This window comes from Giraffa tippelskirchi, chromosome 8 (genome assembly GCF_054371585.1).
Source record: "Giraffa tippelskirchi isolate mGirTip1 chromosome 8, T2T-mGirTip1v1.2.pri, whole genome shotgun sequence".
Lineage (NCBI taxonomy): Eukaryota > Metazoa > Chordata > Mammalia > Artiodactyla > Giraffidae > Giraffa > Giraffa tippelskirchi.
In genome coordinates, this window is record NC_137282.1 from 136,175,036 (window position 1) to 136,187,942 (window position 12,907).

General features: G+C 42.6%; 1 protein-coding gene across 6 annotated transcripts in view; it reads right to left on the reverse strand.

The window, feature by feature from the left end:
• PLA2G7 (phospholipase A2 group VII) overlaps nucleotides 1-12,907 on the reverse strand; it is a 34,818-nt gene that overhangs the window by 5,435 nt on the left and 16,476 nt on the right. For all 6 annotated transcript variants that reach the window (XM_081519679.1, XM_081519678.1, XM_081519680.1 and 3 more), the window contains 7 exons: nucleotides 8,128-8,249; nucleotides 7,539-7,683; nucleotides 5,467-5,560; nucleotides 3,606-3,674; nucleotides 2,567-2,693; nucleotides 1,412-1,525; nucleotides 60-151 (listed from right to left, as the gene is read on the reverse strand). In XM_081519679.1, coding sequence (XP_081375805.1) covers nucleotides 60-151; nucleotides 1,412-1,525; nucleotides 2,567-2,693; nucleotides 3,606-3,674; nucleotides 5,467-5,560; nucleotides 7,539-7,683; nucleotides 8,128-8,249 — 763 coding nt within the window. The remainder of the gene's footprint in view (nucleotides 1-59; nucleotides 152-1,411; nucleotides 1,526-2,566; nucleotides 2,694-3,605; nucleotides 3,675-5,466; nucleotides 5,561-7,538; nucleotides 7,684-8,127; nucleotides 8,250-12,907) is intronic.

Here is a 12,907-nt window from a genome sequence, read left to right on the forward strand (position 1 = left end):
TTATCACTTACCCCTCTTCCAATAACTTAGCATTCTTTCTCTCAGCCTCATTCTCTTACCTGAATCTCTGGTCTTCACTAAGAGTCTGAATAATTGTGGCTCCACCAAAAGAATGTCCAATAACTGCTATTTTATCCCTATCAATAGAGTCCTATGTGAAAAAACCATGATACAAATGCGTAAGTATCTCACAGGCTGTTCAGAGGATAGGCAGAGATTTTTGTGAATCACAAGATTATTATTTCACAGGAATGATTAAGTACCTTGCTTCTTAGAAAAGAAATATATACACACTCACATGCACCCACACACCCATACACACACACACACACACATATTTATGTATACATACATGCCTATATATATACAAACACTTCTATACAAAAACATATATGTTTTATATATATATATACACACCTACAATACTTATAAAACAAATCTATATATATATATATGTATACAACATATATATAAGTTTTATCTATATATATATATATACAGAAACTTCTTTGGTTTCAGGACCAAAACAAAAGCAAACAAAAACCTCAAATAAACAAAGAAGTGAACTTCATGGCTTTCTTCATCACCCACACTTGCAACATCAATGCCATTGCTGATCGCCCTCCCCCCATTCGTTAGTTTGTTCATTCTGAGTGTTGATTGAACACCTGCTCTGTGCCAGGCACTACAGTTCATTTCCCATGAGTTTCTAGTCCACTGGGGAAGGAGTTACAGATACACAATGCAGATGAGGTAAGGTGGTGCCAAGGAGCACATGTGACAGACGGCTAGCCCAGTCCAGTGTGGGCAGTGGGGCCCAGGCAAGCTTCATGGGTGAGGAGATGCCTGACTTAGGTTGATGGTTCAGCAGGTCTGAGTCAGGAGGACGGGGTGTCAGACCAAGGGGACCACACGTCCAAAGCCACGGAGATAGGAGAGTGGCCAGTTGAGTGACACAAACGGCTCACGGTCCAGAGGACAGACCATCATCTTAGTTCGCCCCCTTCCCAGTGCTCCAACCCCTGCACACTTCTGAGTCTTCAAGCCCACTATCCACCGTGATGTTCTTCCAGCCTACCCCAACATTTTGTCCAAAACTTTTGACTAACATTTCAGGATCGAGCTCAAAAACAGCCAGGAGCTGCCCAAGAAATGACAATACTTCCACTGCTTATATTACATTGAACATACGAAATTACCACTTTTTTGTAGAGCAAAGGTGGCTGGTGGCAATTGCACATGTAGTTTAATCTAATGCATTTCTCACTGTTGGAATACTTTCCAGGACTTTTTTTTTTTTTTTTGCAGCCGTTTATCATGTTGCACCTTGTATTACAGCAGTAAAATGGACAATAATAAGAGCAATAAAAAAGTCCAGGCCAAGGGAAAATGAATTTTTTTTTAAGCTCACCTTCAGCTGTTCCACATCAAACTCTAAATCTAGTACATTCGTCACTGGCCTCCCGTGATCAATGTCCAGAATCAAACTGAGAGCTTGAGAACACTCCCTTGCTCGTTGCCGTACCTAATAGGACGATTAGAAGAAAGACATGACAAAGTAAAAAGTTGTAACACTTAAACTTTGTGTAGAGGGTGAAAAAATGGAAAAAAATTTGGTTGCCTATAGAACACAACCTAGCATAATGACCCAGGTACCAGCTTTGCAGGTAGTTATGGCTTAGTCCAAATCCTGGCTCTGTTGCTTACCCACTGTGTGACCTCAGACGATTTGCTTAACCTCTCTGAGCTTCCACTTATTGTATAATAATGTCCACCTCAGTGAAATGCAGGTGGGATTAAATGCAGTAATACATGTAAAAAGCACCCACTATAAAGCTTAGCTTGTTGTTTGGTTGCTCAGTCGTGTCCAACTCTTTTGTGACCTCATGGACTGTAGCCCACCAGGCTCCTCCGTCCATGGGATTTCCCAGGCAAGAATACTGGAGTGGGTTGCCATTTCCTTCTCCAGGTGATCTTCCCAACCCAGGGATCACACCCGGGTCTCCTGTATTGCAGGTGGATTCTTTACCATTGAGCCACCTGGGAAGCCATAAAGCTCAGCACAGAGGTAGAAAATAACATGCTTTAATTCACTTGGTCTTCCTCAAAGCCTCATATGAGACACCGTTAATGTTCATTATTTCATAACAGATAAAACATGAAAACAAAACAAAAAGAATAAGTGACTTGTCCAAGATAATCCCACTGTACTGCAGAGTGATGGCATCAGGATTCAAACAAAGAAAGTTGCATTCTAAGGCCTGAACTCTAAATGATATTCTCCATCACCTCAGTGAAAAGTAGACTCTAGTTCTAACACAAAAGAATTCTGAATATTCAGTCATCTCCTAGGATTTTCATGTTGGTCTTTGTTTTTACTGTGATCCAGATATTTCATTAAGGGAATTTGATTACTCAGAGAATCTTCTGACATATCTTTTGGGAATGGGAAGTAAGAAGACCTAGGGACACAGTCTACCCTATGTAAAATAATTAAATGAACAAATGTCATCATTTTGCCTACACTTTTTGGTCAGCACACCACCTCTTCTCTTCCTCAACGTACCTGCTCATTTCGTAAAGGAAACTCCTCCTCCCCTCGCTTCAGGGTTCTGAGATAGAGCCAAGACTTGTTGCCTATTTCTACAGCAGACTGATCCTTGAAATAGTATGTCGAGGATGCAGAGCCATCTCTACAAAACAAACAGAATCAGCGACTTACATCACTCTAGTTCCTCACCGCCCCATCCTTGACTCTTTCTGACTTCCCTTCTTCCACTCTACATTTTTTTTAAATCAAAGAGGCCACCAGGGGAGTTCTAAGAAAAAGACATTGTTGCCTGTAAAGAAGGCACTCTGTCTGCACAATTCTGGGAGACCCTGGAGTTGAACACTCTTTTCCGAATCAGATCCCAGCACCACCACTTACTAGCTGTGTGAAGAAGTGAAGTGAAGTGAAGTCGCTCAGTCGTGTCCGACTCTTTCCAACCCCGTGGACTGTAGCCTACCAGGCTCCTCTGTCCATGGGATTCTCCAGGCAAGAATACTGGAGTGGGTTGCCATTTCCTTCTCCATGGGATCTTCCCGATCCAGGGATCAAACCGAGGTCTCCCACATTGCAGGCAGACGCTTTACCCTCTGAGCCACCAGGGAAGCCCGTGTAGTTTGGGGCAAATTACCCTTCCTCGGCTTCATATTCTGCCTCCCTTGAAACAGTGATAGTAACATCTTAAAGGATTGTTATGACGATTAAATGAGATGGTATGTGAACACGACACTCAATGAACATAATGATGAACTCAATGATGTTATATGAACACAAACTCTAGAAATGTTAGCCCTTTTTTTATATACATGACAATCTAATTCAGTCTCCTTTTTTTCTCAATCATGGGTAACCATAGTTGACAATTCTATCAGCATTTTTTTTTTTCCTGCTGAGTGGCACGGCTTATAGGATTTTAGTTCCCCAACCAGGGATTGAACACAGGTCCTCAACAGTGAGAACGAGTCCTAACCACTGCGCCACCAAGGAATTCCCTCTCACAGTACTTTGTATAAATCTTTAAGAAAGGTAGAGCTCAGCCACATACCAAGTGACGTACCTGTGTTCTACAGCAGCAACTATAAACCCGTGGGATGCCAGATCAATGCCAATAGCAGAATAAATCGTCCTTCAAAACAAAAATGAGAGAAGCATTCAACTACCAGTCACAATCACAAGGGATCCACAAATAAAACCTGGGAATTGGGAGGTAATTATACCCCTGTAGGAGTGTCCTGTGTTACGTAAAGCAGAGGGCTGTGGTTCTCAAAGGGGGCCGATTTTAGTCCTCTGGGGATATTTGACAATGTCTGGAGGTATTTTCATTATCAGGAGTAGGTGGGTATATGACTGCCATCCAGTGGGTACAGAGATACTGCTAAAACCATTCTCTGATGCACAGGACTACCTCCACAACAGGAAATGATCCTGTCCAAAGCATCCAGGGTACCAAGGCTTGGTACAATCTTCTTCTCCTATCATGTATTCTTTTTTTTTGATGGGAACCATTTTTAAAGTTTTTATTGAATTCATTATAATATGGCCTCTGTTTTTTGTTTTGTTTTGTTTGGGTCATGAGGCATGTGGGGTCCTAGCTCCCCAACCAGGGATTGAACTTGCATCCCCTGCATTCGAAGGCAAAGTCTTAAACACTGGATCAAAAGGAAACTGCTGTCTATTATGTATTCAATATTAAATGGCCATAAAGAACAAAAAGGAGGTAGGTGAGTATCATGTTTTCTACTCCTGATGATGCAAGACCAATTCAGGAAGGGAAAATCATCTAGTACAGGGATCAGCAAAACCTTTTCTGTAAAAAGCCAGAGAGTAATTGCTTCCAGCTCTGTGGGCCTTACGTTATTTGTCTCAAAGACTCAGTTCTGCTGCTGTAGCACAAGACTAGAAGAGACAATGGGGAAAGTAAATGAGTGTGGCTGGTGTTTCCATAAAACCTTATATACAGATGCAGGCAGCAGGCTGAATGTGGTCCTCGGAGTCTCAGATGCCAATCATTGGTCTCATAGGAATCAAATAACTAGTTGGACTACAGTTAAATAAGTGAAAATTTCTCCTTGCAGATGCTACCTGATTTTTTTTTTACCAGCTAAAAGCCACTTTTTCTTTTCTAAAATTCTTATAAACCTGAGGCAGAAGACAGGAAGGGAGTTGAGAAAATGTCGAAAAATAGTAGATGGGGTAGTGGCCATGAAAACATGCTACCTGTCATGATCCAGAGACCATAGTTGACTAAAGACCCCACCCAGCTCCTGCCCCAGTGGGTCCAAGGAAAAGCAAGGCTTCCTGTAGGTTGGTTCCAGTGACAGGACATGGCGTGTGTTTACCATAGGTCCTTTCCTATGAGATGCAGATGAGCAAATCTTGGTCAAGCACTCCCTCCATCAGCCTGGCCCAGTTTTTCTTAGAACTGTACCACACTCATACCCTTCATACCCAGTCCTCCCGTTTCCCATCTCCTTCTCAACTGTCTAGCCTGCACCACAGGCTGAAATCTCTCCCCATCTTCTCTGCTCCTTCCCTTCTATCCTTCATGGGCATTTCCCAACACATGCTTTTCACAGCTAATCTAATCATGGTGTCTATTTCTTGGAGAACCTGAACTAATACAGTGAATGATTTTGAGAGTGTAAATACCATTATATAGAAAGACAACCACCCAAACTGCAACTGCTGCTCTCCTCTGTTGTGAGGCTGGTCTCCACGGGCTGGAGGCAGGAAAAGACAGGGCTAAGGACTGATCAATAGATCACAGCTAATTCTGAAGGAACTCCAAGTCCTCCAGGACAAGGGCCAGCCTGATGCTCCAAAATCTGCTGTCTCTCTTTTTTTTTTTTTTTTGGAGGGGGAATGCATTCAGTCATTGATCCCTGGAGGCTAAAATTGTTCAGCCTCTGACATTTTACCTGAATGCTCCGAGACCATGAGAAAAAATAATTAGTGGGTATTTTTCCCCAGTCCTCAGAGGTGCATTCCAGGCTGCAGGAGTTGTCATTGAACCTAGACAGCAATGGGAGATTATAATTAGTGTCTTTTTCTGACTTGAATGTCACTGGTTATTTTAACTTACATCTCCTGAGTATAAAATTCTGACCCATGGAATTTATTCTTTTATGCATCAATAGTAAATTCATGTAAAAAAAAGTCTACTACTAGATACCACCAAGCATGGGCATGAACCATTTGGTTTTTTCTTAAGACCATAGGATCGTGAATTATCAGTTCTCACTGTCAGCTCTGAACTTGAGGAGACATTTCCTACTGAGAGGTGTATTCAGGAAGGCTGCTCCATATCATCAATCCCAGATCTTGGCAAAACTTCAAAGGGAATGTTCTGAAACCAAACTACCAGTAAACCTCAGGAGCATTATACTGAGATAGAGAATCTTCAAATGGGAAACTCCTCCCACTCTAATGTGATCAAGGTCAAGAGAAAGATGGAGAGACCTTAGACTTCACACTCAGATGTGGCTTTGGATGAAGTTCTGCCGCTGAGGAGCTGCTGACCTTGGGCAGGTCAAGAGAACTCTCTGAGTCTCAGAGTCTTCTTCGGTAAAATGAAGGAAAATGTATCCATCTCATGGGAGTTTGGTGAGAATCATATTTAAGTGGGAATATATGTAGATAGCATCACTGACTCAACTGACATGAACTTGGGCAAACTCCGGGAAACAGTGGCGGACAGGGAAGCCTGGCGTGCTGCAGTCCACAGGGTCGCAAAGAGTCAGACACGACTTAGCGACTGAACAGCAACAACATGTGAAGCACAGCTCTCCAGTCACATAGTAAAGGGCTCAAAATGGAGATATGGTCTTTTCCCTCACTTCTCACTTATTATGGCCATCATTATCATCAATTATTTGTGCTCCAATTTCTCATCAACACAATGACATCTGAAATGCAATGATTGCTACAGCTGCTGCTGCTGCTAAGTCGCTTCAGTCATGTCCGACTCTGTGCGACCCCATAGACGGCAGCCCATCAGGCTCCGCCGTCCCTGGGATTCTCCAGGCAAGAATACTGGAGTGGATTGCCATTTCCTTCTCCAGTGCATGAAAGAGAAAAGTGAAAGTGAAGTTGCTCAGTCGTGTCCACTCTTAGCGGCCCCATGGACTATAGCCTACCAGGCTCCTCCGTCCATGGGATTTTCCAGGCAAGAGTACTGGAGTGGGGTGCCATTGCCTTCTCCGGATTGCTACAGCAGTGACCTATAAATTATTCAGCATCATAAACACGTGTAATTATTTTCACCATTTCTCATATAAAGTGGGCTATTAAGAAAACTCCAAGGAGACGTGTAAAACAAATGCCAAAATGTGTAGGTAGTTTTGAGGGGGAAATTTGAAGATGTAGTTAACACCACGTCACGAGTAGTATCTGGTGAGACAGATAAAGAAGGACGAAAGCCAATATTAATGAAATGTAGACATACTAAGTGATGAATGCACATCAGATTGTCTTAGTGAGAGAGGCTGGCCCCTTGGGGGTGGTTATGGGAATGAGAGTGGAGTTTCCTCATTTATGATAAATAAGAAATTAGCTTTCACTCCTTGGTTTAGGATATGGAGAGGTATGGTGGCTTCTGCTTTCTTTCTCTCTTTGCCCAACTGTAGAAAACACTTCAGCACATAGTATAGAAGGGAGAGGTCACACCAGCCCAGTTGCTGTTCTCATCACATTATTATCCCCACAGAGAATGGAAGAAAGAAAAATCTGACCACCCATAGAAAGATATTAGAGCCTGTCTGAAAGTCTGATACCTTCACTCCCTCCACCCACCCTTCATATTCAGAACAGACAAAACAAGAACTCTTGATTCACTGATAGTTACCTGGTCTTTTAAGAAATACTTTGTCATCTTAGGAGAGGTTTAGACTGGAGACAATCTACTTTGGTCTTTAATTGCCTGAAACTCTTGGTGTTTTCAAGCTTTCCTTATAGTCTAGAGCTTACAAAGCAGGATCAACAGAAATCTTACCAAAGAATAAGCTCATAATTTTGCCCATAAGCCAGTGTGTTCCAAGAAATTTACTAAGACCCAAAAAATATTCTTTGTTTGGGATCCAAAGGGTGTCAGAGTGATCATCATCTTGAGATGGATAATACAAACGCAAGAAGGTTCCCTGTAGAGGAAGGAAATAATGTCCTTTTAGTCAAGTTGCTTCTCAAACCTATTCCAGTAGCTGTTTTGCATATTTAATTAGTGGGGACCCAAATACCTCTGTTGTGCGTGAAGAGGTCCAGAGGGCTTTTTATTGATAAGTTGCCATGGTGACTGAATATAGTCAAAAGGAACAGAACTAGAACAATATGCTTTTTGAATGAAAAGAAAGTATGAGCAGCCTGGTTTCAGACATTAGAGAGGGGAGGAAAACAGAGTTTATAGATAAGTTAATCTGAAGACAGCAGTGATCTGAGGAATGGCTTCACCAGCCACGGGCTTCCCATGAAATCATACCAATGACAAAATGAGTCATTCTCAGGTGAGAACAGGGTCAGTTTTCAAAACCTTCTCATGGACCATAGCCACAGTCAATATGAGAATATAAATGGTATTAAAACATTACCTTATTAGTGTAATCAAACATCAAGTCTGTACAACCGACGGAATAAGATCCATTTCCTCTGGGGATTTTAGTTTGACCAATGCTTGCAGCAGCCATGAGAGCTTGTATCTTACTGACCCATGCTGGAAAACAGGTCAGTATTATTTCACTTGCCATCCATGACACCCCAGACTTGATTATGCCAAGAAATTGAAGGGAATCAAGTGACCACCCATAGTTTCTAGCCTCATTTCTTCACTAACTAGTACAATACACAAATAGTTATTGAAGACCCTCTGTATGTGAAGAACTGTGTGGGGTAAAAGATGGCAGTCGATATCCCCCTTGTCCTAAGATGCTTAAGATCTTAGCTAATCCTCGTAGCTTTGCCCTTACCTGCTACTCCTATCCAGAGCATATTAAAGACCACTTCCTAAATCTGTTTTTCCTAAACATGAACTTTACCTGATATTTCAGATTTGGGCTCACATCTTCCCACTGGATATCTACATCTGACAACCTTCCCACAGGAACAGCAGAGCCCATGGTCCAGAGTGAAATTACATGACTGTCTCCCAGCTCCCCCACTTCACCCTCCAAACACACAGCCTGCAACTCGAGCTCCATAGCTTGGGGATCCCAGGTCAGAAACCTAGGAATCATGCTACTCTCCTAACTGTTTCTCCCCTGCCATCCACATCCAACCAAGTTCCAATTTCTAACATTTGTTCTTCGCTCAACCGCCTCACTTACACCTTCAGAGTTTTTGACCAGACAGTCACCGTCTCTCCCGAACATCTTGTTCACCTTGGATCCTGACCCCTTCAACTGTATCCTTCACACAGTTTCTGGAAGGATTTAAAGTATGAATCTCACCAGGCACGTCTTCAAATCCTTCAATGCCTTCCTTGCACCAGTTGTTTTTTCTTGAAGAGAGCATGTATTGCAATCTTTCTGCAAGGCAGTTTGTAGGTTATGTTTAAATCTACAATGCCTTCCAGTGTGGGGTGGCTTCTTTTCTCTACTGGGGGGTTGAAACTCAGAGAGATTCATAGATGTACAAGTTAAATCCCAAGTTCCCGGGCACTGTGAGAAAGAGCCTTGGTGATCTGGAGGTCCACTGCTTCCTACTCTTCTTCTTTTTCCTTGTAAGTTACCTCCCTTCTATGTGCTCCAGCACTCCTGAGCAACACAGTGGGCTGTTCCTTGCATCTGCGCCTTAGTAAATGCTGTTCCCTGCATTTGAAATCCCCATGGCAAACACCCATTCAACCTTCAACATCTTGATTGGATGTCAGGTCTTCTCTGAAACCTTCTCTGATTCCCCGGACGTAATCATTTCACCCTCAGTATTAAATAAATTCCTTGTATATATTTTTATCTTCCTTCCTATTACATTCGACTAAAATTATGTTTTACTATTCTGTCTCCCAAGAGTATCTCATAAGAGCTACATCCATATCTTTGTATCCTTGGGATCTTTAACACAATGTCTGGCACATGATTGGAGCTCAATAAATATTTGTGAAAATGACCAGAACTAAACTTTACACTGTCACTGGGTCTCTTCTGTCTCTGTTAAATGCTTTATGGCATATATTCTTTTATCCACCGATTCTTGAAATATTTTCTCTCTCTGGTGCCAAAACCCTTCAACACACCTGAAGTCTCACCTGTTCTCCTTTCTAACCCACAATCAAGTCCACATTTAATTTCAGCATGGTGAGACCACACGTCAATACATCTGGACTCACTTTTCTATATTCAGCAAGCCTGCTCTGTTCCTTCTTTTGGACTGTAAGAGGTGATTACTTTGCTGGACAAAGTCTTTCATCCTTTCTATCACACTATGCCTCTGCCACATAGACACTGGGAACTATGTTATGCATGGCATCTGACTTCATAGGGCATCTCTCAGAAAGGTGTTGAGTCATGAGAAGAAGGTCATTTACATCCTCCACACTGGTGTGTGAAGCACCTGTCAGTGATGAGTCTTTCAATTCATAAGGCCTTGCTACTACTCCAAGTTGGTCCATGGACCAGCATCACTGGCATCAAATGGGAGCTTGGGAATGAGGCTTTTAGGCCTCACCTCAATTCTACTGAATCTGAAAAGTTGTGCCTGTTAAGTGTCAGAAGCACTGGGCTAAGGTACCAGACCACCTAGCCTGACACACAGTCAGCAATTCATGTTCGAATTGTAGGAGATAGCTCCAAGGAAGGCAATAGTTGCCATGAATGGACCCCGGTGTTGGAACCAAGTGATGCTATCTTGGATTCCAGTTGTACATATTAGAAGCTATGCCGCTGTGCCCTAGGCACTTTACCCCCTTCTCTGATCTTCATTTGTAAAGTGGGGATACAATCACTTGGCCAGCCCTCAGGACAGCTATAAGGATCAAGTGACCATATAAATCAAGGTAGCTTGACTTGACCAGTTCAGTTCAGTCGCTCAGTCACGTCCAACTCTTTGCAACCCCGTGGAATGCAATGCACCAGGCTTTCCTGTCCATCACCAACTCCCAGAACTCACTCAAACTCATGTCCTGACTTGACTTATAGGTGTGTTATGACCACCACCTATAACAGACAGACAACTGAGGTTATTTGCCCCTTCCCTAGAGTTAGCTAACTCTGGTTACCCAAATTCAAGCCCGAAGAGGAGTTTTAGCAGATCTACACTAGATCATGGGCTTCCCAGGTGGTACTAGTGGTAAATAACCTGCTTCCCAATGCAGAAGACATAAGAGATGCGGGTTCAATCCTTGGGTCAGGAAGATCCCCTGAAGGAGGGCAGGCAACCCACTCCAGTATTCTTGCCTGGAGAATCCCATGGACAAAGGAGCCTGGCGGGCTACAGTCCATGGGGTCACAAAGAGTCAGATACTAACACTGAAGCAACTTAGCATGCACGCACACTAGATCATACCATTTTTCTCTGTATAGATACGAAATCCAAGGCATTTCCTCTGAAACAATTCTTTAAAAAGCTTTACCTATAAGGCTAACATTTTAGGGTCTGTTTAGAATTGCAAAAGGCTTTTTCTCTCCCATTTAAGACTGTCAGCTGAGTGGTCCTTCATGATGCAATAGCAAGACTTCAAGTCTGGAGGACAGAAGGGCAGGCCTTCTGTGATGAGCAGCCTGGGTTCTCCTGTAGCCCCCACCCACAGGAGCCATGATGTGGCCACAGGGACTCAAACCACAGTTTGGTGAGGAGCCCCAGAGAACCCACAGCTGCCTGAAAGGTACTACCTCTGGAATTGAGTGTTCAAGTTCTAGAGCCATGGGGAGGTTCCATGTTGCACAAAGTTCCTCTTATGAGATGCCAGTTCCACCCAGGCTCTGGGAACCTTTCCACTCACCTCAGAGTAACCTGGTCCTCTAAAACCTGCTCTACCAAAAAGCCTCATCCAGCATGCAGGAGCCCAGGTCAAGGTGAGACTGCAAGGCTGCCAGTTCCAGGACACCTGACCCCTGAGAAGGTCTCGGAAAACTTTGAGCTGACTCAGGTTTGAGTATAGGTCTCCAGGGCCCTGTGGCTGCTAAGTGCCAGGATGGTTGCAGAAAAGGTTCACCAAACAACAAGGTCCTACTGTATAGCACAAGGAACTAGTCAATGTCCTGTGATAAACCATAATGGAAAAGAATAAGAAAAAGAACGTGTGTGTGTGTGTGTGTGTGTGTGTGTGTGTGTGTGTGTAACTGATTCACTTTGCTGTAAAGGAGAAATTAAATACAACATGTAAATCAACTATATTTCAGAAAAGTTTTAAAAAAAGAAAAGGTTCACCAGCCCACAGCTAATGGATAGGATTCTGGATTTCCCATTCTCTAACCATCAATCAGCACACATCATGAAAAAAAAGAGACAAGGAGACTTGCCAGGTTGAATGGCCACTCTCTAGATGATATGATTCTATGGTTCAGAACTTATAGATGCGACTTCCTATTTTTCTTCAACTTCATTTTAATAGGAGCATTAGAATCTATGGTATGCTATTAATCTTAGTATACATTTTTGGTGATGTTCATTTATCAAATAGTCCCGATGTCCATTTCTGAGGTTGGAGATAGATTGTACAAATGTGAGGAAAATGACCTTCTCCTATATGGTTTTATGTCCTCCATTAACAAATGGGACCTCTCTAGCCATGCTGATAAACCTTTTAGCTATATGACCATATTTTCTATGAATTCATTTAGTACAAATGATACAAATAATCACACATTACTTTCATCTTTTATTGAATAAACTATTTCTAATAATTAAAAACATATTCATGCTTTCTTTTTTGAGTATTTAGAATGAATGGGCTGGGATGACAGATGAATCAAGCAGTATCCTCAAGTTTCTGCTGGCTCAATTACAGATTTCCAGTTATTTTCAAACATGGGGGAATAGGGTACATGTTTTGAAATTCCCACCCTGTACCAATATAAAGCACATGATGTAAAAGAATCTGTTCATCATGTAAGATGCCACCTGATTTCAACCTACAGATAAGGTAACGAGAGAATTAATATAACCGGGCTGTAGGCCCCTTGAACTCAATTATGAGCCCTCTGTATAGTCACCAATGTATGACTCATGCCTCACCTTTCTGGTATTGTTGCATGAATGGATCTGTGAGATAAGAGGCCATTTCTATGCAAACACAGACAGAAAATCTAGTCTCTCTTCTGCTGCTGTGTTCATTTCCCCAGCTATGAAGTAGGGCCAGGTTTATAAGGCACTGGCTTATGAAAGATCTTCGGTAAATGTCACAGTCAGGAGTCACCTATCAACCCTGCCCAACTA